General features: G+C 40.5%; 1 protein-coding gene across 3 annotated transcripts in view; it reads right to left on the bottom strand.

Annotated features, from left to right (window-relative positions):
• The window catches only part of KIF21A (kinesin family member 21A), an 89,973-nt gene extending 63,314 nt beyond the window's left edge, over positions 1 to 26,659 (bottom strand). For all 3 annotated transcript variants that reach the window (XM_030448742.1, XM_030448727.1, XM_030448735.1), the window contains exon 1: positions 26,214 to 26,659. In XM_030448742.1, the coding sequence (XP_030304602.1) occupies positions 26,214 to 26,257 (44 nt within the window). In that variant the 5' untranslated portion in view covers positions 26,258 to 26,659. The remainder of the gene's footprint in view (positions 1 to 26,213) is intronic.
• Positions 26,660 to 27,704: the final 1,045 nt, after the last annotated feature.

Genomic DNA, 27,704 nt, shown 5'->3' with positions numbered 1-27,704 from the left:
CTTCCAAGCCTAGAATCATAGAATGGCTAAGACACCATTCCAGAGATCAGCTGAGCTGATGGAAATCTGCATCTCTACAAGCAGTGTGTTACCAGCTTGCTCACTTCCCCTGGGCTGTAACACAACATACAGAGACCGAGAAGCAATAATGGTGTCCACCTTCCCTGATTGAGCATTAAATCTGAAGATGGTGCCAAGAAAAAAAAGTAGCATGTCACCAGCACATATGCAGCACAGAGGAAAAACAAATCAAGACAGGTCATATGAGGAAAAGTTCACCTCAAAGGCAGACTCAGTCTCATTCTGTGATTGCTCTTACAGTGTCCCCCTCAGCCATGAAGCTGGGAAGCAGCAACCAGAGAGAGATCATGGCTGTGTCAGGTTTGAAAGACATCTGCTCAAAAAAGAAGAGACAACAGACCTTCCTCAATCAACCCACACTTTAAGATGTGAGAGCTCATTTTGGCCAACTCTCCTTGCCTAGGTTCTAGCCTGGCAGTCTGCCACCACAGTTTTTCTCCAGAACCAATTTGACTTCACCCATTTTTTTCTTCTGTGTGACCCCATCTCACCTGTTTTTCAGGCGACTCTCTTAATTGCATACAATCAGCTGTTTTCTACCTATTTCCAATAACACCTCCTTAGATGTGGCAACTTCCCAAACAACATTTTGCCTTGCATCCTTCCCTCTCCTCAACTCCAAAGCATGAACACACCCAACTCTTGTTTACATGTACTTTGTGGAGCCTCCAGGCCACACATGAAGCATAATCCCTTAAATCTATTCTGCCTCAGCACACTGGGACAAGCTGTCTAATTAAGGAGGGCTAAAACAGTCAGTGGTGGTACAGTAATGCACTGTATTGTACTGGAACTAATCTCTCAGTAGAATAGGTGCACAATGTCTCTGATAAAAATATTGTCAGCTGGAACAGACTCAGATGCTACAGTTCAGGGACTGCAGCAATCATGGGGTCAATACCCTGTGTTAAGCAAGACATCAGCCTTCCCAGAACTGATTACTTTTTAAATTAGATAGTATCATACGTATTTTTTTAAAAATCACATCTTTATTTCTGGGGATGAAAAACTGTCCCACTGATTTAAATATATACTATTTATAGAATCATAGAATCTGCCAAGTTGGAAGGAACCCATCAGGATCACCAAATCCAACTCCTCTCCCTGTCTAGGGCACCTCCAGGACCACACCATGTACCTGAGAGCATAATTCAAATGCTTCTTGAACTTGTGCAGGCTTAGTGCTGTGACCACTTCCCTGGCAAGCCTGTTCCACTGCTCAACCATCCTCTGGGTGAAAAACCTTTCCAAATATCTAACCTAAACCTCCCCTGATTCAGCTTCCTACCATTTCCCCAGCTCCTGTCTTCAGTCACGGGACTGAAGAAATTGGCACCAGTCTCTTCTCTTCCCCTCATGAGGAAGCCAAATATCACAATGAGGTCTCCTCTCAGCCTCCTTTTCCAGATCCTTCACCATCTTTGTTGCTCTACCTTGGACACTCTCCAAAAACTTGATGTCTTTTTTATACTGTGGTGCCCAAAACCACATGCAATGCTCAAGGTGAGGCTGTACCAGTGCAGAGTCGAGTGGTTCAATCCCCTCCCTTGACTGGCTGGTGACACTGTACTTAATGCACCCCAGGACACTGCTATCCCTCCTGTCTGCCAGGGCACACTACTGGCTCATGTTCAGTTTGCCATCCAGCAGGATCCCCAGGTCTCTCTCTGCCTCCCTGCTCCCCAGCCACTCATTCCCCAGTCTGTCCTTGCCACCAGGGCTGCCCTATCCTAGGTGCAGAACTTGGTGCTTGCCCTTGTGAAATTCCGTGTGGTTGGTGATTGCCCATCTCTCTAAACTGCTGAGGTCTCTCTGCAGGGCCTGACTGCCTTGGAGGGAGTTGAACGTTCCTCCCAATTTTGTATCATCCGCAATCTTGCTTAAAATTCCCTCCAATCCTGCGTCCAAGACATTGATAAAGACATTGAAGAGGACTGAGGCAACGATGGAGCAGGACCCCACTAGTGACTGGTCACCAGCCTGATATTACCCCATTCACTGTCACAATGCATATATTTAGACATATGTGTATTTATAATGGTATATGCATAGATAAGATATACATGCCTACACACAATATCACCTTTCAACTACTGAAAAATTTACATCACTGACTACTCATTTAAACACCTCCCTTTTATCCAAGTTTTTGACAGGAGTCTCCACAGACTTATTTTTATTTAAACTCTGCTGTGGAGAAAGGACTGTGTTCACCTTGCTCAAAAAAAGCAAAAATTCAAACATCACTCAAACCATGTGCAGTTCTAGGAAGAAACAACCTGTGAAACCAGGACTCTCCAATACTGCTATCTTATTACACCAGGCCTATTAAATTTCACACAATCAAGGTTCACATGTGGGTATATGAAATGTTAAATTCCAAGATCACCTAATAAAATATTAAGAGGAGTGTAGCAGGCAATAAAAACTGGAAAAATCAATTAAACAAAAGATCTCCAAAACTGGAAAAAAACAGCTTCCTGTCATTACTTCAGGATCCCAACTTCTTCTTTCTATTCCATTATATTTACACTCATAAAACCACTCCCATTAAACAAACTCCTTCACACAAGGAGGGATTAAAGAAAGCTAAACAAATTTAATCCCACAAACACCTAACACTTCTGTTTGCATAAACTTTTTTGTATTTTTGCCAGTACACACTGGAAGCTTGCTTGCTCCTATGATTATCAGCACCTCCAAAGGAGACCACAAGTATAGCATCTGAATGCATTCACCTAAAGTAGCTGATTGGTATATTACTCTCAATGAGGTTTTAAAAATATGAAAGAGACTGGCATATGACAAATACCAGCTCTACCTCTTGTTAACAAACCAATAAGGACATAGGAACAAGACTTCTGGCTTACTCTGGCAATCATCACCCATTAAGAGAGTTGCTGGCACATCTGAGCACAACAGCCCCTGCACCTCCGCTGCCTGTGGCATCAAATAACTTCTACAGGAAAAAAAAACAAATGCTCGGATTTGTTATCATTCAGCAATCTTCAGTACAGATGCAGTTCTGTAATTTTCCCATTATTCCCACAGGGGCTTCTGCTGGCCAGCAAAACAAGCATAAGAAAGTCAGAGAACTACCTGTACTGCAACCTTTCATAATTAAAAAAACCCATATAAACCATTTAAAAGTCAATAAATAAATAAAAGTCAATACCTTCCAGCCTATATCCTTCAGAAAAAAAATACTGGGGTAGTATCACTCCACTTCAAAATGAACCAAATTATAAATTAAATTCAAACCCAATGCCTACAAATAATACCATATAGCAATTACTCCCCAAGATTAGCATCAACACAAATCCCTTATGCTAAACTCCAGACAAAGTTCAGATCATTTGTCTCCTGCTTTTTTTTTTCTTAAATTCCTGCTAGGTAGTTGTATCCTAGCAGCCATAAATATACTGTATTATCAGCAGCCCTGGGGCCTTCAGAGTGAAATTCATTTGTTTCAGACGCCTGCAATGGCAGAATAAACAAGTCTTCAGAAAATACTTCACCAACTGAATGAAAAATGGAATAAAAGCCATCCTTGTAAACAAAAGCAAATAAATTGCAAGGCAAATGCAGGGTACCTTTGTGACAGCACCACTTCTGCAGAAAGATTAACTCAGTTTCTGGATGCCGTAATTGTTGGTATTCAGTGGTGTCAGTTAACAGTATAGTTTCATATTAATGTTATCAATCACTAGTATTCTGCATACTTGGATAAGATATAAGAAGATATTTTAAGATATAAAAAGGACGTGCAACTACAGATTTACAAGTTACAGCAATTACACGAGATGCTGCAATTGGCTGCCCTGCACCTCACCAAGTCTTTCCCCCCATCATGCATCAGCTCCCACCCTGGGAATCTCCTTCACTTGCAGGAGGCAGAAGCAGATGCCACCCAGCCAGAGCCACCAGCAGAGCCTGCTGTGCCTGTAACCCAATCACTCTTACCTAAGACTTGGGCACTGCTCCCATCTGCGTTTCTCTGAAGTTGCCATGGCTGCCGAGGTCTGGACCGAGCTCAGCGCTGCCAGCAGGTGCTGTGAGCACCAGGAGCCCACAGAAGCCACGGTAGGGTCCAGAATCCTTACTCAGCCTAAACTCACATCAAGTTGGGCAAGCACAAGTGAGGCAGATGTTCTGCATGTTTGCCCTTAGACACTAGGAAACTTTTGGGCATATCAAGTAGGTACCTTGATGAAAGTTTGGCAACAACAGAGAATAAAACTTCCTGGACAGCTTTTGGACACGAAAATGTATTAAGGACTGTGGCAGAAGCTAAAGTAGGATCTACATGGTCTAGATTTTATTTTCAAGTCCTCTTGAGATACTGATAAAAAGCATCTCTTCAATCCATGTGCAGCCATTAAAAATGACCAGTAAGCCAGTAGCTTAAAAGACCCAGAAAAATCAGCCACTAAATTACCAAATGGGGTCCTAAATCATAGAATCATAGAATTGGCTGGGTTGGAAGGGACCTCAGAGATCACCAAGTCCAACCCTTGATCCACTACTGCTGCAGTTACCAGACCATGGCACTGAGTGCCACATCCAGTCTCTTTTTAACTATCTCCAGGGATGGAGAATCCACTACTTCCCTAGGCAGCCCATTCCAATGCTTGATCACCCTCTCCGTAAAGAAATTCTTTCTAATATCCAACCTAAACCTCCCCTGGCACAACTTAAGACCGTGCCCTCTTGTCTTGCTGAGAGTTGCCTGGGAACAGAGACCAACCCCCACCTGGCTCCAACCTCCTTTCAGGGAGTTGCAGAGAGTGATGAGGTCTCCCCTGAGCCTCCTCTTCTCCAGGCTGAAATACTATATTTTATATCGCTAACTTATATTACTGAAAAAAAAACCAACCCAAAAACCAAAACAATAAACCTATTCAAAACCACACACACATAATATTTTGTTTCCATGCTGAGTCTGTCAGTTCCAGTTTGCACATAATGATTACAAAAAGCAAACAGAAAACCTGAATTAAACTAGGCACATACACCCCTGCTCTAACTAGATTTGGCCAGTTCGCTTCCTCTTCGATTATTTAGTTTTTTTAACACAAATTTAATTTCATAAAACAATTACCCTTTGCAGAAGCTTGCATCTGATCAGCTCATCTTCCCATTACCTATTTGTGCAGGGGATTACGTTTGCAGTGCCAGGCTGAGGCGGGTCCATGGGCTGCTGCTTTCACTTGGCTCCTGAAACCCTGTGCAATACCTGCATCTCCAGGAAGCTGCTATGGGTAGCCAGACAACAGTTTAGCAGTATGATTGCAGACTAATTCTTGTGCAATTCTGTAACAGCCTAACAGGCTGTGCAACACAGATGGCATCCTCACACTGACAGGCAGCCCTCTGCTTCTGCCAAGAAAATAAAGCACAGGGAGGGGAAAGGCTGGAGCCTGCCCTCACACAGACCACCTACTGCCCTGCTCCCTTCCCCATCCCTACCCCCACAGAAGGGCTAAAGGATCCTCCAGGATATCTAAGAGACCTCCAACATTTTTCCTTATAAAATGAATGAATGCTTTCATGCAAACCCACTTCTTGTGATTTCTCTTGGACTGATTTACTCTTTAGTGAGTGAAGAAATCCACAGCTTTTGAGAACAATTTGACTTTTGAGAGAGAGAAGAGGGGCGTGTGTTGCAGGATCTGTACAGGCCTTGATTAATTCTAGCTCACGACAAGGTCAGCTGAGATGGAAAAGCAGTGCTACTCTAAGTTTCCACGTGCCTGCCAAGCACAGAACTGGCATGCTTCCAAATCCAGGTGCAGGTTGAGTAGGACTAAACTGATATCAAGAACAATATATCTAATATTTCTAAGGCAAACATATTCTTAAAGTTCCACTGTGCTACTTCCCCATTTTTTTTAATGAATACCTACTGTTATGTATCTCACCACTCTCAAAGCTAGATGATTAATAATAACACAATATCATAAAGAAAACAAAACGCAACACAGAGAAAAGTAAAGGCAGCAACGTTTAATTTATGAAATAAAACTTGAAGTATTTATGGTTTATTAGCAAAAAATGGAACAAGGAGCTAGGCCTTCCTAAAGCTAAAGTTTACAATTAATTTCACACCATACAGGAATGCAGGCACACCTGTGTCATGCAATACAGTAGCAGAATAGAGAACTTAGTCCCAGCAGTCATGGGTCCAACAAACTTCAGTGCTGGAAGGGACTACAGACACCTGATATCCATGTAGCTAATTAGCCTAGAGAGCCTACTTCTCATGAGAGAGGATCAGCAAGGAATTTTTGAGAGCAAGAAGCAGAAGTATCTCTGCTGTTACAGCATACACAGTGCACAGCTGCACTGCGGGCATGGTCAGCATCAGCTCAAGGTCTGGATATCACATCCTATGTGGAAAGACACTGAAATAGTCAAGTCACAGCCTGGTCTTCCTGTAACATTTAACCTTGAAAATCCAATACCTGGGAATCTTTTTCACCTTTTTTTTGTTTTGTTTTGTTTTTAAATACCATCTTCATTTCATTGCTGCTGTTTCCCATCATTCACTAGCATTGAAAATACTGAAGGCTAGTAAAAATTATTATTAATATTATGAAAAATGTATCATAATAGGTCCTGATGGTCACATTGCTTAAAGAACATAGATGTCAGAAATTCAAACAAAGAGGGAAGAAAAAAATAAAAGTCTCTTGGTGTATCCTCAGAAGTGTCTATAACTATTGCACTAATGGATTCAAAAAGGTCGATTAGACAGTCAACTTTACCTATCTATGGATGAGAATTCATGAAAAAAGCAACTGGATATTACAAAGAGCATGTCACCCTGTATTTCTGTTGAAAATTGTTTTGTGTTTTTTTTTTTTTCTTTCAGCATTTAGTTTGACCATGTAGGCTAGCAGCCACCTTCATTCTTGCTCTGGAGTGCATAGCTGTAAAGAGTGGCTGAACCACACTGCCGGTAAAGCTTACCAGAACCTGGAATTAATTATGTTATTACGGCAGTATCAGGAAAAGGAATACACTTCAAACAGCATTTTCCTGCTATATGACTGAACACTTAATAAAGATTAAATCTGCTAAATACATATCATCATATGTAACTTAAGATGAAAAAAAACTTTAATCAAAAGAGTTTAAGGAAAGTTTGTTGAAGAGCAAACAGCCCAGCTGCCTAGTAATGAGTCATGGTAACAAGTGCTGCCAGTATTTCTGGGCACTTTGTTTCCAGAAATTTTAGAGTACAAGAATTCATCTGAGACAAAACAGTATTCTCAGAAGTAGTGTTGTGAATACTGGCTATCCAATCCCCCCAAATACCACAGTCACTGTGGCTTTACCAATCTACAGAATAACATTTATTTAAGTCAAAGGGGAAGGAATTAAAAACAAACAAAAACCAAAACAACATCAAAAACCCACAAACAACAACAACCCAACACAAAAACACAAACACACCCTGAGTATCTGCAAATCTAAACTCAGTCACATTTGTCACATTTAGAGTTCTGGCTTTATACGATTTTTTTCTCTCAAGTTAAATGTATGTCTATCCCAGAAGCACTGCTACCTTAAATAGCCTAGATTTTAGAAAGAGGTACTCTTATAAAAAAACTCTTATAAACTAAGTTAAAAGGGTTTCATGTCTGCAGCAAAGAACTCTCAATTCTTGCCTCCCTTACCCAGATTTCTCTCTTTTTCACCCACACACCCACCTACCCACATACATACACTTAACTCTCCTTACAGCTACAATCCAGAATTCATTACACATTCATGCCAAAACTACCATAGCTCTGAAAATTGTTTTTATTTCTTTCAGCTCCATACAGAGAACTGATCTTAGTCATATATTCTCAAGTCTAGGGCAGTTGGTTGCTTTCCACTTATGAGCCACAGGTCCAAGAATTACATTTCACCAACCTGATTCAACTCAAAGCAAACACACAGTTACCCACAGACTCATCATAGCGAAAGCTACAAGCCACTTACCAACTAATTACAGTTAAATAATGCAACAAAAGATCAGGTCAGTTAAAAGAATATAAAGAATATTACAAGTTGTCATTAATCATTACTGAAATGACTGCTTAGCTAATGCTACTAAAATAACAACCAGACATTTCACAATGGAACAAGACAGCTAAAAGCAGTGTTTCAGTAACCTCTGAACAGTGGCTTCACTGTTAATTTTCAGTGCAACATTCTTGGAACAAAAACCACTACAATTTCTCTGCTACTCCTTGTAAAAAAAAAAAAAAAAAAAAAAAAAGCCTTGTATCCATAACACCCGATCCACCAAGTTCCAAAGCAAACTGCAGAATTTTTTTTCATATTTATTGTTGACTGTTTCTAATGAACAGAAGTTGTTCTGTTTCAAAACAGAAGGTAGACTGTTCAACCAGTGACTGAAAGCTCTGAGCTGGTAGTACAGGAAAACAACCCAATGCCTTATTTAGTACTATCTGTTTTAAAACTTGCAAAACAGAAAGGACCATAATTATCCACCTTATTCAGCACTTCTGGTTCAGCTACACATTCTATATGTCTATATGAACTATATGAATGGCAATCTGCTGTTTTAATACTTCATAGTTATTCATGCTATTTGCAGGCCTGCAAAAACATCCACATTAGCAGCAACAGCATCAAAAGTTAAAAGATTAATTTTTCCATCCTTCTGTTCCTACGCAGTGACATTGTATTCAGCTGCCCTGTGAACACTTGACAATCTCACTGTTCAGATGATGCTTTAAAAGGCCTCTAAACAGTTAGTTAAAAGTCAGGACAATTCAGGAGACTATGCCAGAAATTCAGTAGGTAGCATTTTTCTAGACTGAGTCATGCTCCAGATTGATTGCTCAGTAGGATACTGGGAGCTCTTTTGTTGCAAGTAAGCATTTCAGTCAAATATAAACTGACAGTCCCCAAACTCCCCACCCCTCACCCCTTCCTCCATTTTCCAGTCCCCTTCAGCAGCTGACATGTTTGCAAGGTCTCTTGGTACTGATTCTAACAAAACTCCCCATGAAGTTTCAACCAGGTGTAAAACTTGGATAATCTACAGGCCAACATCTTTTGGTCTGCTAACTGCAGGCTGATCTTCAGATGTGGTGGAGACAGTAAAAACAAGTATTTTTGTTAATGAGATAATACTTTGCATGTATATGGAAATAACAGTGGAAAGCTAAAATAATTGGAGCTTAAATAACAAGAGGAGTCAAAAGAAAAGGACTGGCCACAGGTGACCAGTGAAACAAGTCTGCAGTTGCTCCTGGTATAGAGACTGGCGTGGCCTTGCTCAACACCATCTGTGCAAAAATCCACCAGAATCTGGAACTTCCCAGGAAAGCCACTTCCCATTCACCTCCCAAGGTGAGCAGGAAGAGAGCTCTCCACTGCAGCAACATCTGCACTGAGGGCTGAGCGGACACAAGTTCTCATCCTCAGCTTTTTATCCAGCCTAAGGGAAGTAATACAGAAGAGCTTGCAAGACAATATATACGTAAGACCAGATAAGTGCACAGCAGCAGCTTCTCACAGACAAATCCAACTCCCTTTATACACCTTCAGTTCTCACAGCATGCACACATCTCCTGTAGCACGTGTTAAGATGTATTAACCCTGAAGAAAGGCAAGAAACCAGCATGATCAAAAGTTATTTTAATAAAGCAGTTTGTGTGTTTGTTTTGTTTCTTTTTGTAAAAATAACAAATAAAACAACCACATATGCAAAAAAAAAAAAAAAAAAAACCACACCAAAACAAAACACCCCAGAACTGTGCCTAATTGTGGACACTGCGTGCAAAATAACTTTCTGGCTGATAAACCAGAAATTAATAATTAAAATATTTGAACTTATTTGATTTGAGCAAAGACATCCACATTAAGCAAAACGCTGCAGTCACTATGGCTTCTTCCATCCACAATGCCTAAGGTACTCAGTTTCCCCACTGCCAGTAGAGAAGAACATCCTCTATGTACAAGATGGAGAAATATTAGGTAATGCCTTCAGTGATTTAAAGCATTTAAATCTGATCCATTTATGCTTATAACCTGACTAAAGATGAAGATGACGTGGTGCCTCTATATTACTTGTACTATTTCTCTATTAAAACTATCTAAATAATTTATTAACTGCAATATTCAACATACCACTAGAGATTTTAACATAAAAGAAAGAAAAAGAGCATGCTCATATCTAATCAGGAAAAGTATGGGCTAATTCCATATTCTTCAGTTACAAAACCACAAAATAGAAAAGGCTGCTTGATTTTCTAACAGTAGAACTTTCACTCCAGGCAGGTAAAAAGTCCTTGTTGGCTAGGATGAATAAATTCAGTGTGGAAACCATTGTGGAAATACAGTCATTTTCCTGGTTTAATTGCTACTAGCATGCATACCTCAATGCACTAGCAAGCCTACAGTTTAGCATTACCACTAATAAAAATAATACAGGTACAGTTAGCAAAATATTAATTCTTGGACAGAGCACATCCATGAAATAACTGCATGCTGGTGATGCACCACAACATAAACTGACAAATTCACAGGACTTCTGTGAATTACACACACTCTGTAAACAAAGTCTAGAAAGAACTAGTGACTTCTTTGCTACTTGAATCTGACTTAAACAACTAGCATCCATGCTGGCATAACAGCAAGGCTAAGTACTTCATGCTTCATGTTGTAGCTGTAGACTTTCAATATTTCATTAGGGCTCAGGTTCCCTGATTAGATTACAAATCCAACCAGAACTTCAAAACCATTTTAGCAAAGTCACTTAAAATTAAAAAAACCAATAATAATAATAAAAAATGGGTCACACAGCAAGGTAGCTCTCATAAATTAAAAGCAGTTCTTTCAATTTTACATTACAGGCACGGGAGGCTCTGCCTCTCTTTCTGGAACAATCTTCCTCTTCTGTGCACAGCTGCCAGCCTGGGCACTGCTCTGCCAGCCTGCCTCAGCTCCAGCACACACAAAGCAGCAACACCTGATCCTGGGATCACTTCTGGCTGCTGAATGCTTGGCTGCAGCTCCTTGGAGACAGAAAGAAAAGTCTGCCCTGACAAGCTTCTTCAGGGTCAAAACCCATCTCTTTGTCTTGACTGAACTGAATCAGCTCTTCTGGGCACATAATACTTCTAAATCAGGCACTTCCCAGCTGCTCTCATAAATCATCAATTCAAATCACTTGGGGTTTGTCTGCATAAGAGTTCATAGTCCCCCATGAACTGGAGGTAGGACAGATGCATTCAAAACAAGTATTCTCCTACAAAATAAACTGTTTCGAATTGCCTTAGAAATGTACACTGTTTACATATCAGGATTACAGTAAAACCAACTAAGATGGCCATGGTCCCTGATAATAAATCTCTCAATCCTCTGAGCATTTCACATCAGACAAGACAAGAATTCCTTTGGCTTCAACAAGACCTAAAGGACAGTGCACAAAAGGAAGTCCACACAAGATTTTCCGGGATCAATACCTCAGCTAACAAGAAACGTTGCTAGGAAACTGCAGACTATGAGTTCCCACAAAATAATGCAGCAATGGCATACTGGTGGTGTCTTAATGCCAGTGAAACTCTTTTGCTAAGGAAAAATATATGAAGCTTTCATAAAGGGTCATACATTTACTAAAAGGTACAGGCAGCTGCCTCCCTCACACACACACACACACACACACACACACACACACATGCACTTCCACCCCCCATGGCTGTGCTCAGCTTCAACCACTGTTTTCATTGTAAAACAAAAAACTTTAAAAAAAGCAGAAGCATCACACAGCTCTGGTGTTTAGAGTCAAACTTGTTTTCACTTAATATCCTTTAGCACTAGCAAACCATATTTAGGGGATGAGGAGAACGAGTTTATTCCAGCACATGCTAAGGTAACAGAATACTTAGAAGAAAAATTAAATATTTAGACAAATCAGCTTAACCTAACTAGTGCCTTACACAAACTGTCAGAAAGCATTAAGCAAGGTCTTAAAAGGGTGTTAGCAAATCAATAGTGGGTTTTTTTCCTATCATGTGCAGATTTCTCTAAAACAGGTATTCATAATTCTTCTAAGGCAGTCTGCTTTTACAATGCCAGCATCAAAACAAAAGAGAAAAACCTCTACACTGTTTAAAATTTTAATATTTTGCTAACTCATGATACATAAATTATTGTACAATTTAATGGAGTTCAGCTCTGATTCTGAAAAAATGCTAAACAAAGGAACAATGATAGCAACGAAGGCTCTTTCGGTTCTATTTTTTAATTCTTTTAAAATAAAATACTGTCAGGGTTTTTCTTGTTTTTTTCCTTAAAGAAAAATGACAGCTAAGCAGATAGTACCACCTTAAGATCCTCACAGAATAGTTTTTCTCCCTAGTTTCAACTACAGACTTTGCTTGCCCATGCCTTATCACTTGAGTTTTGTTTACACATAAACACAGAACTCTGTCATCAAATGAAGTGCAACTGCAATGCACCCCTTATGTAAGCCTCATCACATGAATAATTAGCAAGACCATAAGAAACTACAAATAGCTTATTTCTTAACTACAGTTAGAGTTAACCATTTCTAGACCACTGAATTAGAACTTGTGACTGCAGAATGGGAACAAGACAACTGAAACTGTTAAATGAGTGACAGATTCTGGACAAGGAAGGAGATTACCAAGAACACACGAAAGAAGATTTTCCTGCCTCTTGAAGTCTGAGGTCATGACTGGCTGCACTTCACAAACAATCATGGTTTTTACTAAATAGATAATTGGATTCTCAATCAAATTCAGTCACCTAGTGTTACACAGTATGTCAGATGTCCAGCAGATGGAAAACAGTACAGCAGTGACACTCCATCCAAAACTTGCTGCCACATCAGGAACTGCTAGCTTTAGTACCTTAAGCAATTTTTGCCTGAACCATTTTTTTAAAAAGCAAAATATGATATTTGAAGTCCTTTGAATTCCATTAAGACCTTTGTCATTTACCTTAGCTAATAAACAAAGTAGATGAGGATTCAAAGAAGTAAAAAAAACCTGACAAAAAACCCACACCACTTTTCCTTTTTAAAAAACAAAACTCTACACCCCAAGTAAGTAGTTCTCCTGTAATTTTTGCATCAGTCACTGAACCAAACAAGTCCAGTATGTTGTGGCACATAATAAGGATATCCAGAAAGATTAGAAGATTAGAAGAAAAAAGCTCTGAGTGTCCTTCAATCTTTCAGACTTCATAGTAAAACTGAAAAGTTTCTGGTTTTGCAACTTCTTGTCATTCTCACCCAGCTGTGGGGGAAGAAAGGAAGAGCTTTGAAAGTCTATTTCCTTTAGGAACAAAACTTCTCAGCTATTTCCAAAGTAATTGAAGATACCTTTGATCTTTGTGTTCCAGTTGTACCTAGATCACTAAGCAATACGAGTCTCCAGCACATTAAATACTGAACAAATACTCAGGAGACAGGGTCATTGATACTCCAGTATAAGAGCTGGCCACACACAGCAGCTTAGCCCTGTGCTATGAACAAAAAACTAAAACAAGTGGCACAGAATAAGAATTTTCAACTTTGGAAGAGAGAATACCAGTGTTCCCTAACCAGACATGGGCTCACACTGGCACACTGAAGTTGAGACACTGGTGTATGGCATCCCCCACTCCAACAGGCAGCAGCACATCCAGATAATTCTCAGTAACGTTAACAGTTAAAGCAGAGAAAGACCCCTTAAATACAAATCTCTATCAGCTATTTCTCCCAGTACCTTATAAGCTATCCACCATCACTTCACATCAACCAGCACGAGTGCTCACATATTCACACAGTCATATCTCTGGTTTAGCTCATCAGTTTTCTTTCTGGCATTTCCCTCTACTTTCAAGATCTAGAGAGATGGAGCTTTCAGCCTCGAAAGACAAACAGATAAGGAAAATAAATTTCAGTAACCTGATTTATATATTACACTTTACTTCTAAAGTGACTCCGAAGAAAAGGTCCTGCAACAAGTTGAATGTACTTACACCTAAAGTCCTGGGTTACAATATAACTTAAGATTGTGCCTTAAATGGATTGGGTTTGAACATTTGAATGCCACACGCAGAGCCATTTGGAAGGATCTGACATTCAGAAGCTGGAAGCAGATCTTTGAGAAATGTGTGACAGCTAAGAGTTCAGTCCATTATTAGCTGACAAAGAAGAAGCTCTACAGAAAACATCAAGAGTGACTTAAGAAAAGCAAATTCCTAAGTTTAGTATCTAAAATTCAGTTACAATCACTCAAGCATTTACTGTGGTAATACACTACAGTCAAATTGTAACACTGTTGCTACCTGTTCTGAACAAGAGTGGGTGAACAGTCAGGAGTCTACAGTTTATTTTTTATTATCAGAATGGAAAAATAATGCAGTGCCAACTCCTGTAACTGCTGAGCAAAGGAGAGGACCTCTCACACACATTGCTGAGCTGGAGTGACCATTCCCCCCTATACCAAAGAGAGAGCAATTTTCACTAGAACTGTGGCAGTACATTACAGACATTCTGCCTTGCTGGATATTCCTTGGTTACACCTAAAGTCTTGCACAAAAGAAACCTAATGTTAAGATGAAAAATGCACATACAAATTAATACAGAAGTCAGTTGTCCAGCTAAACTACAATTAGTCAGATTTCCTTGACATAATGATAAAACTTGGGCTTCAGTAGCATTTCCTAGCTGCAATCTGAGAAATTAAAAGCATGAATCTTCAAGAGATGGAGACATCAGAACTTCAAAGCACTTTCCTCAGTCTGCCAGTACATTCGACTGTTTTAAACAAATATAACTTCAACCAGGCAACTCCTACACAGATACTAGGCAGACATCCAACAATACAAACCAAGCTGAATGTTAACTTTGCCCTGTGCTCCACACAGATTATATGAACACACAAGACCAAAGGAATTAATTAAAGTCACTTTTTCATTGTGTATTACCATTTTTTTCTTGTCAAATTATAACTAATTTCCAAAGAATCGTAAGAAGCTGTTCAAAGAAACTGATGCTCTGGGTTTTTTTCACAGGATTATCACATGCTTCATGTCATAAGCCACTCACTATTCTATGCATTTCTTTCTGACTTACAGAAGATACTGTTAGAATAAGCCAGAAGAACTGAAAGAATGAAACATCAACTGCCACAGCAGGGGACAGGAAGACATTCTATGAGATGGCTTAGCAAAGTATGAAAATCTCAAAAGAAAAGAAACGTTAAACAGTAATGGGTTAATTATTCTCATTAGTCAGCTTGGACAAAAGAATACTGTGACAGAGGAAATTCAGAGGGTGACCCCAAGTATTCCTGCTGGAAGAGGAGGAAAGCAGATTGTTACCCATAACTGAATGACACTCCAAATTCCTGCACAACAGCAATACTGCATCTGCCATGAAATATTTTACAAGATAGGTAGGGGAGGGCTGGATGAAGAGAAGGAACAGCCTTTAGAACAGAAAGCATATACAAACCGTGCAAACAAAAGCCTTCATTATTTCATGCTGTGTATGCCTACAGCACACCACCTCCCATTAGCAGCCGTATCACCATCATCACTGGATGACTGCAAGTCCCACAAGAACCTGCTCTATCATACTCATGTGGAGAAGAGGTGGCACCACCTTTGCTCAAGTTGTCCTCCATATTTCACCCACAGGCAGAGATCATCAATATCTTCCTGGCTTTTAGGCCTTCCCTGCTCTCTTCCAGTACAGAAGATTACCAAGACAAGGTTCACATTAGGAAGAAAAAGACATAACTTGACAGGGCCTTGAGTAACCCCGCCTGAATTTACTTTTGAACCTGCTTTGAGTGAGAGATTGGATCAGATGACCTCCCGAGGTCCCTTTAAAGTTGAATTAGTCTAAGTTTACCCTTCCAAATCTGTAAGGATTTATTGTTCATGTGAACATTGCCACACCCCTGTAAACACACTCTGACATCTGAATGGGAGCATTCAACTGTGCCGAATGCAGGTCCTGGCACTCAACATGCAGCTCTGCAGAATTACAGATAATTGGAATGGAGAAGAGATGGAAAGGGCACAGAGTTACTCCACCTTTCTGAACCAAGGTAATATCAACTCTGTCCACAATGTTTCTGGAACTTACAAGTTTGAACTGTTTTTAAGTGCCTCTTATACAGGCAATTCCAGGACATATTCCAGGACATCCACCCTTACAATAGAAAAATACTTGCTTTCTATATTTTAGTTTTCTTACTGTAAATTAAACCTATTACCTTTCACCCACTCTACCTTGAACACGAAGAACAATTTACTCCCTTCTACTTTGTATTTGACACTATCTATTTTACAATGTCTTTTAGCAATCTTCCTTACTCATATTTCACACTATGGAACTGGTCATGGTTTGTAGACAGCCATCTCCCTTCTCTTTTCAGTCCCCCTCAGTCTACATTTGTCTTGAACTGCTGCACCCACTAGACATCAGCAAATACATTAGCTGTACTGGTAGGGATTCATTTGTACCTAACACAAGACCTCCAATTTCTATATACACGATTTTTTTCCTTTTGCCACAATATAACACTGCTGCTTCATGCTTGATTTTTATGCATTATTCATAATCCCCTGAATTCTTGCCTACAGGAGCAGCAGATAGTGCATTGGCCCTTTATTTTCAGTTAAGTACCATCCAAGATGTAGGTCAACACCATTTTATCCAAGTCCTCTCTTCCCAGAGAATCATCTTAGCACTCAGCAGTGACGGGAGTTAAAAATAAATGGAAGCATTGGCCTGGCCCTGCTTTCATGTCTGCAAGCACAGAACAAAGCACTTTCATCTGAGGATCGCTCTTGTACAATGTTTGTTCCTTCTGGGGGCCTACCAGGGCTTTACTTGTTGAATTTGAGAACAATGAGAAGTCCATCTGTTCCTCAAAAGCTTTGCTAACAATGATGATGAAATAAACCTACAGCTATGCTTTAAGATGGAGAGCCAAGACAGTGGGCTGACTAGGTGGCCAGCCAATGTAGATCCCTTTGGGAACTGTGTGGGGAAGAAAAAGAAAGGAAACAACACAAAAGATATCCACCAAACAAGGACGAAACAAAACCCTAAAGTCTGAAGTTTGGGAGAGTACACTAGAAAAAGAACATTTAATTATACTGATGTTTAATTGTCAAATAGTTTACACCAGTTCAGCCCTACCTCACAGCATTTTTAAAGCTCACTGAACACCAATACACTTTTGCTGAACTCAAAGTTCTGCTGGTGAAGATAAAACCCACAATTCTATTGTTCCTGAGTGATGGGCTGACTGATTAGATTAGACAGAAGTGTAAGCAGATGCAGATTGAACAGGTGGCCTCTCCAACCTAGTGCCTCTTCAAGCACTATGAAAAGCAGTCTTTTCTGTCATGTTTAGGAAAGTTATATTCAGATATTTACTGCCCCTTAACTCAACATGAAAATATTTTTCTGGGCTTTAATGTGTTTCACAACAGTTTGCCCATAAAACAAATCAATCTTTCTAAATATATCAGTTATTCACACATGATATAATTGTAATTAGAAAAAGAAAATACAACAGATATTCTGATACCACCAATATCTCTAGTCAAGTAATGTATATAGATAAGACTTCTCAGGCATTCAAAGGCATCACATTACACAGCCAGAGTCTAAAAATAATGAATTCACACGTAATTAAAATTAAAGACCAGACTTCATTTGATTGCATTTGAGACCATGGAGTAAAATAAACCTTACCTGGACAACTTCTGTAGAGTGACAGCTGAATCAACATATGTTCTGCTTGGCAGGTAAAAAAAAAATTAGTAGTCAGCTATTTCATACAAATCAAAGTGTCTGGTACAGTCATTTCTTTTTTCTTCTCACACAGAAACAAATGGTGGAAGAAAGGGAAGAAAAGCACCACATACATGCTTTAGCGAAACAGATTTTTTAATTGTAACACTTTTCATAGAAGATAATTGCTAACTTGGGTGGTTTAGTACCATCAGCTTTTCACATGATATAACATCATGTATTATTTATATCACATCGTGTTTACTGTACTTTAAAGCTACATCTTTGGCCTGAGGAACTCATGACATAACTCAGAGATGACAATACACGAAGTACCAGTCTGAGGAGGGAAAAGCATGAAAACAGCATTTTAAAAAAGGCAACAGACTCACTAAATCGTATCTTCAGAAGGGTGGAGATGGGGACAAAGATATTCTGTCATAGGACAGAATCGAGCACAAACTAAGACAGAGACCCTGCTGCAGTTGGCAAATATATTTAAACAATCCTATTGAGTGAGATATCAGAAGCTCCAACATCTTGGGATAATGAACTGCTCAGAGTAACACAAAAGGACTCAGGACTCACCTCCCAATTAGTCCCATGCTAAAGGGAAGAAATGTCCAATAAAATAATGCTTCGGTTTGAAAAACAAACTTATTAGATAATAAAAATATTGAAAATCAAGAGGTTACTCAATTTACATACACAGAAATCTAAGTCTGTCTGCCTTCCAAGCACTTTATTCCATGAAGGTACAGTCTCACAGGCAACACGGTACCAAATGTTTCAAAGAAAGTGACTTACTTGGGATCCTATGTTCTATGCAAAACTAAGGGTTACACTGTACATGAGATGTTTCTTAGCAAGCTCGCTAATGATCCCAGAATTATGCAAGATTGTATATTTCACTATTTGCAATATATTTCCCAGAGGATACTCTTTCTTTTATATTTTAAACTATTATGATGACCTGCATAACATTTTAATCAACACTGCTAAGAAGTCACATACTTCAATAGCAGCACTAGTGGTCCACAGCTACATAGTTTTTCAGCTCAGGATGCTCCCTTAGCTTTGTTTTAGCAGCATTAAGCAAAAGACAATAATACGGTTAGGAATAGAGGGGAAAGCCTCAACAAAAAGAAAGAAAAAACCCACAGCTTAAATAAAGACAATAACCAAGTGGTTGTAGCATTGACCCAAGAAGTGAAAGACCTTTGTTCAACAACTCAAGTGAGGTTAAAACAAGTAACCAGAGAAGGCTGTTTGGTCAAACTCCTCCATTATCTTTTCTGCCCTGGTTCCTTCTGATAGTGTCAGACTTTGAGATGTCTCATGAAAGAGAAATATTTTCTGTCCAGTCCTTTTAGTTATAGTCTTCCATGTGTTCAACTGTGGTTAGTTGAACAGTCAAACATGACAGTCTTTTAACTCTTATCAATCTTAAGAATCATGTTTTATTCATGTTTTAAAAGGAACAAGCACGTTGAACATACAGGGAAAAAAAGGTTCTTCAAACTACAGTATACAAAAGAAAGCATTTCAACAAACATGGAGTATTTAAGAGCAAGTTGGAAAAACTCCATTAAATCTAAAATGTCCTGCAAAGAGTTAGGTCCTCGCTCACCAGCTGAACTACACAGAGCTGCTGTAACAGCATGAGTGCAAGAACCACCAGTGAGACACTAAATATTACCTAGACAACAAATCCTTTAATCCTTTTTTAAAATCTAACAGTGGAAATGAACTATTCAACTTGAATGCATATAAATTGCTGTAAAAACAATTTACTAATGTTCTGTTACTCCCAGTTATTTGTGTTGAAACTCCACAGTAAACAGGCTCAAGGAATATTTCATTCATTTTTGTAAGGTAGAATTAAAGACCTAAAGACGCTTAAAGGGTGCATCGTCCCAAACAGCAAATTTGTCAGCTGATTAAAAAAACAAAAACAAAGCAAAATTCTTTAAACAAAATTAATCATTCCAACAGCAGCCAACTTTACCAAATCTATTGAGGATACTAACAAAAATGAAGAACCAGATGGTACCGTCTCTTCACTCCTTATTTCCATAGAGTCTATCCAGGAAATATTTTATGCTAATCAACGTTAGCTCTGAATCAGCAGTTTCTCATGTGTTAAAATATATATTGAACAGACTTTCTCTAAACATTAAACTGACTGTGAAGCTGACCCTAAAATCCTTTCACCATTCTCCATTACTCCTCTTGTTGCTCTGGTAAACACGTCAAACAAGAGAATATGTTTGTAAAATAAGGCTGCATTTTTTTCCCTTAGTCCCAGTGGAGTATATATATATATTTATTCCAGAAAAACTTCAACAGGGAAAGATGGAAATAAACATGGAGAACAACAAAAAGGTAAGGAAGAATGGGAAGAATATAAGACAGATTTAAAACAATTTTAGAGGACAGGAGAAAGAAAGTGCAAGAAGGCACATCTTGTGCAGCTGTTCTTGCTGAACTCGTTCAGATCTGGTTTGATTTCTAATTAAGCTTTCTTGTTCACCAGTTCAAATGATACTTTTAACTTCTCACATGTATTTTACATGGGAATAATATTAGCATAACAAAAAGTTCTCTGCTCCAGTAGCCAAAGATACAGTGTTACTGAATTTTTCCCTTTAACAGAAAAAAATGCACATAAAATGGCTTGATTTCCCCAACAGCAATCAAGCAACAGAACATGAAAGCAAGAATTCCAGCCACCATCTCTAAGTCAGCAGCAAGGGCAATCTATTACACTTAAAACACTTAAAATAAATAAAGGGAAGCAGAGAAAGGGAGCAAGGCTCCCTTGATCCCAAGCACAAGGGCCATTCAGCTACTATAGAAGAATTTACAGGAGTCACACAGTAAAACTGGAAATGTGAAGCCTTGAGGTCAGTAATACAGGAATGTCTGGGCCAGCAATATAAATTCTAATTCATCATAAAGCATAATCAGTTAAGAAAACATCATTAAATGGAAAGTAGTGACTAACTGTATGATTTTCAAAGCAGAGGAAACTCCCAAGTCTTCTACAAACTTTCAGAAATGCCAAGTTAAAAACATAATTCATCCACAAGCATGAACAGACCATTCATTGCTTTTTCTACACTCTAAATTCAAGGCACATTCCTTTTGGTAAGGAATACACGGCATCAAGGAAAATGTCCAATGAGGCTTTCTTTGCCCTCCATCAAAGAATAAGTTTGTGTTTACATCACATGAGTGGTGAAAAGGGAAGCCTATTTCCTAGAGAGCAAGATCAGAGGTTTCAGCCTGCCCCAAGCAATATCAGTTACAGATGAACAAGTCAGAGATGATGAAACCAGAATTAATTCATCAGCAGATGGTGTCGTGACTTTTTTTTTTAGCCAAAATGCAAAACATATGGATGGGGTAGAGTAATTTTCAGTGAGGACAAGGGAATGTTTGTTTAAGTCAGGGAGCAAAGAGAAACATCAAAACCAGCAAAAGATACACAACCTGACCATTCTAAAAACAAGATTTCTTTTGTAGCTTTCCAGTAACACCCTTTCCTAAAGAGGTATTTCCCAACATCAAATATGTCTCCCAAAAAACTACTATTTAATACTGTTGAACAATTTTCTTTGCCTTTGGTTGGGTATATTTGCATACTGATAGGCTGCTTAACACTAATACAGTTACTTTGAGATATTTTGCCCCCCAAACATTTTCACAGATTCATGTGATGAGATGGGTAATAACTATTGCCTAATAGAAGAAAAACTGGCTCATTTATGAGCCTATGGATAGTACTGTAATCTACTGATGTTGCTTATCTACTTACAGAATCATCTATGGGAATGCTTAGCACTGCATAGGAAGTATGAAAGGAGTACCTCTGCCCTCCAGAGCTTACGATATATACCACACCATATAAGGCCATTCATCTGACATTTGAGGATCTATTTGTGGTAGGAAGCTTAAACATAGCTGTAAGTGTTTGCAGAACAGCAGCCCAATAAATGAAATCAATTTCAGCAGCCATCAAACTGCTTCAAAGCACACCTATCAAAACAAAACAAAAAAAACCCAAAAAAACCCCAACCCTAAACCATGTCCTTCCACTCAGCTGCTTCTTTCCTTGGGTATTTAACTGTAGCTGGCCCTAGTAGAGAGGAAAATAATTTCAGTCAGAAAGCTATTTGGAAAAGAATGCTGAAAAAGTGGAATGCAGAAGATGAAAAAAGTAGAGGGAAGTACAACAAAAACAACCAATGTTGTATGGGAGAAAAAACACACAGAAACTAGCAAAGGAGGAAAAAAATGTAGAAGAGGTTCCAACTGGTTATCCACTTATTAATCCCACTGTTATTAGAATTCTAAGCTTTCCAGTAGATCCATTACATTTTGCACACTTAATTTCCATACTTGGCAAACATCAACATTTCACCTTTGTGAAGCAGGGCCACAGCATATTGCAGACACCCAAGATGAGTATAAGAAGGAAACTTTTTAGATGATTCAGGGAAGAACTGGGTGGCCTCTCTGTTCACACAAGGAGGGAGGTAGCAACACTTCCTTTCTGTGCTTGAGGGATGAAACGTGGAGCAGACATGAGTCAAGCACATGGAGCAGTGAAGCAGTAGTGAGGTACTCTTGCCCAAGCAGGGAAAATGGTACATATACACAAACACACTGAGAGACAGGACAAGTAGAAACTTTCACAGCTGTGCTTTTCACTGCTCACTGATGTTAAACATATCTGATTATAAAACACTGTCCCCTGTCTCCTCTCCTCCCTGGTTCTTTGCATTTTCCTCATTAACACAGTTTCAGATGGGCTCCATCCTTCCCAACACAGCAGGCTCAACACCAAAGTCCTACTTCCTTTAGCTTCACCGACTGGCACTACAGGTCCTATTTCCACTCTGAACGTCTAAGTGGCCAACATACATTACTACTGGTCAGCTTCCACAGCTATCAATCTTTACACACTGTTGTTCACTATTTCTTGTTTTCATACAGCATCTTAAAAGGCAGCATTCCAGATCAACACTGAAGTTTATCAACTAGATGTCTGGGATGTTCAGTGACTCAGAGTGAATCGAGGTGATCTTCCTTTAGAGGACTAAAGGACAGATGTTTACTTCAACATTCTACATTGTTATGTCTTCTCCATAGCAGGATCCAAATAGCAGACATCCTTCCATGCTTTATCAGATAGTAGTCCTTCAAGCAGGCCTTCTGGAGAGATCTATCCAAATATGACTGCTCTGCAAAAGTCTCCTTGTTTAGCACGTATCCAAAAATGCTGCCTCTCGTTAGATTTGTTTCAATTCCTATGGCACAACTCGGGTCTGCCTGGCAAAAGTAAGCACACCTCTGGCCTAGTGCTTATGGGCACTGGCTCAGTGACACCATCCAGTCCCTGGATAGCTCATATGATGACTCTAACACACATGTACTGACATATATCACTGGTTACTGAGGATCTCAAACTTAGGTGAGAACTTTGCTGGAAGTCTACACTCTCTGTTTGGCTGTGAACACAAATAAAGTGGCAAGACACATGAGAATTAGGAACTATAATCCGTGTCCTTTTGTGGACTTGGTTCCAAAGATAGTTGCCTATCATGCTTATACAATTTCATAGCCTTCTTTTTTCAAAAGTTTGTTTACTTAGGCAGAAAAGATATTTAAAAAGCAACACATCAATCTCAGATTTACAAAGAGGATAGCTTTTCACATTTAAAAGAAAACAACAGCTATCTGATTAGATAACTATTGTGAGGGCTCTCTGATTTTATCTGAAACCAGACACTACACAGTCACACAGAGAGCAAAGCTCTTTGTTGATGTTACACACCATCATCAAAATTGTAAATCCAAGTCTTTCAGTGGTGGATGACAACAGGGAAAGATTTTTTTTCTTAATTGGGGAATTTAACATTAGTTACTGGATTATCTAGCAAACTATTTTCAGCTTTCGTGCTTCACTAAACTGGAGTATGTATCTTTTCATTCACAAATCCATTATTAAGCTGAACAAAATGGAAATAAATTAGCATACAAGATGATAGTTTAAAGGGGGTACTAATTAGAAATAATGTATTTTTGAACCCTGTTGTATCCAATTAAATGAGATAAACAGGTTTTGGAAAAACATTTTGCTAAATAACTTCAGCGATGTCTATGCTACAACCTACATTTTAAGTTCAAGCAATTTCAGCTTTGGAGTAAGCTCAATACAATATGCCTTGGCAGTATCTTACCTCAGTTACTAATAGAGAGGTTTCAAACTAAAAGTTGGTCCTGCTGTAGTGCAAGTTTTGTTCAGGAAAAACACATACAAAACCAAGGACTAGTTCATCACAACAGTAGAGTTCACCATGGAACTACACTCAAGTCCCCAAAAGAACTAAAGAGCAAACACCCAAGAAAACAGAATATAGTATTCATAATGCACAGCAGAGCATGATGCTGCTATACAGTGAGTTGCAAGACCAGTTGAGTTACAGGGCTATGCAAAATATACAACCAGAAGTTACATAAAACCATCTACAAAGAGCTACTGGTGGGAAAAAAATAATTGTGCATGCTTTTGTTCATGATTGCTATGCAGAGAGGAAGAAATCTTGTACCTGAATAGTTAACCTGCCAAAAGGAAGAAAGCAGACAGGAGGAAAAGATGCAATTCTTCATCACCAGTGAACTGTACTCAGGCACAAGTTTTAAGACAATTGCAGTACAAAAATGTGCCTTGTAACATTAATGCTTTGTTTTCAACAGTGATAGCCAGGTGATTTTAAGTCGCTTTTACAAATTCTTTGGTATATTTTATTTCTAACTTATCATACACCTGCAGCTATAAACATATTTGCACCCATCGTTTTTATGTAATTCCTAGCTGCAACAAACCTCTGTATTTGTGAATGAACTTCTACGTTACTGTTTTTCTTGGCTCAGAACATATTTAATATTTTCTTCAAATGACAGAGCAGTCTGTAAATCTGTAACACACCCTATTTTTAGGATCACACCTATCTCATATTTTCCTTTTTAAAAATACAGCCTAATTATGCTTTGGAATAATACCTCCCTGTACTTCATGTGAAAAATGCTTCGACAGACAACAGCATTCACTAAAGCATCTCCCCACACAGAACATGGTACTGCATTCGGGAAGCAGGCCTTAACCAACAACTGCAGCACACACCCCACGTTATCATGCAGGGGCAGTATTTCTCTGTTTACTGAAAATGTTATTGAGCTGTTCCCCCTACACTCACATACCAACAACAGTATGCAGTAACATTGCTTATTCCTACTCCCTTTGGGGAATAAAGATCCACCTGTTTTGTCTTCCTGTACAACCCTTGAATTCCCCAAGAAGGTGAGATGTATTAATGCTGTTCCAAAGACCCATTGGTAGAAACAGACCTTCCCTTAAAGTCTGATTTCATGTATCATAATAACCCAGTGTACCAGCATATAATATAAAGGAATGTCTTCAAAGGAAAGAAATAAATCAGCATGCAGTATCACAATTAAAATGCAAGTACTAACATACATAGACATCTATAAACACACATACATCTATTTCTCCTCATGCCTGAATTATGTAAAGATATCATGAAAATTAAAGCATCCGTGGGCTAATCTGGAAGTTCTTCAAACAATGAAATAATATCTTCACATAAAAAACCGAGAAGAGCCAAGAGTTCACTGATGAACAACAGATTTTTATCTCTGATAAGAGTAATTTGAACTAGCTGATGTTTTAAAATTATTTAAGCTCTCCTCCCATTACGACTTCTGCATACACCTATCCTGTGAGCAGTCTCATGAAAGTCCATCCCTGTCTCCCTCCCAGAGCGTAAGGTTAGACACAGCCTTGTGGGATAAAAGACTTCATCCGTCTAAAAATATCAGTCTGCCATGATCCACTCTCGCTAAGCTCCGGCCGGCATCGCTACGGTCTAGGGGCTGCTTTACTTCCATGAGTAAGCACTTGCAGCACAGGGCTAAAATTAGTTGGAATATTTATAGTCACTGCCGAAAATTATAGAGAAACGACTGAAAAAGACCTCATAATGAGAGGGGCTTTCCTCTCTCCTTTGGCTATTTTCATCAGCTCTGAGGAAAAAGACGCTCAGCAGGAGCCGGACTGACACACTCTCTCTGCAGGCAAGATGCCCCTCGCTGCTGTCCCCAAGCGGGCAGCTCGCAGCCCCGCTCCGCGCACAGGCCCGGGCCCGGGGGCTTCCAGGCACGGCGGCCGCGGTCACCCGTGCCCTGAGGGCCTCTCCCACCGCCGCCCGCTCCCGGATCCCGCAGGATGGGCGGCCCCGCCGCTTACCTGACCGCCACCCGCACCGAGCTCTCGTCCTGGCCGCCCGACATGGTGCCGGGGGGCAGCCGAGGGGCGGCCGCGAGCCCTGCCGGGAGCGGAGGGCGCTGCCAGGACCAGGAGGCACCCACCGGAGAGGAGATGGAGGCACTGCAGGGGCTACCCCCTCACCTCCTCCTCCTGCTCCGCCACCTCCTCTCTCCAGCCATTTTAGGTGCCTGAATGAATAGGTAGGAGCCGCGACAGCGCAAGGCGGTTCGCGCCGCTCCTCCTTCCACCCCCCGCCCCGCTCCTGCCCGGCCCTTCTCGTCCCTGGGCGGGGAGCGCCGTCAGTCAGTCAGCCTGCCGGCGGGCGGAGGCACAGTCACAGGCACCGGGCACCAGCCCCCCGCCCCTCCGGGGTCCGGCTCCCCGCTCCGCCCTGGCAGACCGCCCCGGCTCCAGCCGCAATGCGTCAGCAGACCCCGCCCCGGGCAGCGGCCGCCGGCGGTGCGGGAGATTCAGGGGGCGGCTTGAACAGGGGCACACAGACACGGCACGGCTCTCCACGCACGCAACCTACACTCCTTCCCCTCTCCACACACACACCTGTTACTGGGACACACGCTTCTCAGACGCAGCCCGTCCCGTCCGCCCACCTCTTCCCGCCCGCCTTCCCACGCACACGTGCGGTGCTTGCCTCCACGCACAGCTCTTCGCGGATAGTGCCACACGCACCGGTGAGCTGTCGGCTGTGGGCACACACGGTGCCATTCTCGGCATCTGGCTGTCACATGCCTCTTCCCACAGCCGGACACACGCGTGGCATTTGCACACAGAGCTCCACAGGCAGAGCTTGTGCCCCCGACACCCTCCAGCCATGCCATCAACGTGCACGGCTCTTGCACATGCATGTGCACAGCCACAGAGCAAAGCTCTGCACACAGCTTCTGAGGCCTCACTTCTGGGAAAGAGGAGCTCAACCCCCTGCCAGGATTGGGGATTTTGGTTTTTTTCTCTTCCACCTGTTTCCCTCTTCTGAGCAGGAAACCCATGTCCTGCCTCCTCCTTGTTCCTCCCGTGGCCTTGTGCAGTAGTCAGGACCTTTGTGCCCAAGGAATCATGCAACCCTCCCATTTTTCTGGCCCTACTCAGCAGATTTGTTTGCCCTTGCTGCTGCAGCCAGGCATCGCTGTTCTCACTTCACTAATGAAATGCCTGGGTTTTTTTGTTGGAAACTGAGTGGGTGGATGACATTAATTTTTGATGCAAATAGTATCCCTGCCAGGAAACAAGCCTGATTATTTTGCCCAAAACAATTCACATTCCTAAGGAAGATTTTCCATCAGAATAGGCATGGGTTTGAATTTGAAATTATATGCTAAAAACCTTGCAGTTCAAGTTGTTTTGCTTTTGATAGTGAAGTTTGTTCACGCCCAGGCCCCAGACTCTGTCAGAGATGGGCAGGTGAGGTGTCCTAGCAGGATAGGGCCTCAGACATGTCCCCAACACTCTCAAAAC

This window comes from Calypte anna, chromosome 1 (assembly GCF_003957555.1).
Source record: "Calypte anna isolate BGI_N300 chromosome 1, bCalAnn1_v1.p, whole genome shotgun sequence".
Taxonomy (NCBI): Eukaryota; Metazoa; Chordata; class Aves; order Apodiformes; family Trochilidae; genus Calypte; species Calypte anna.
This window is presented reverse-complemented; position numbering and strand designations above follow the sequence as displayed.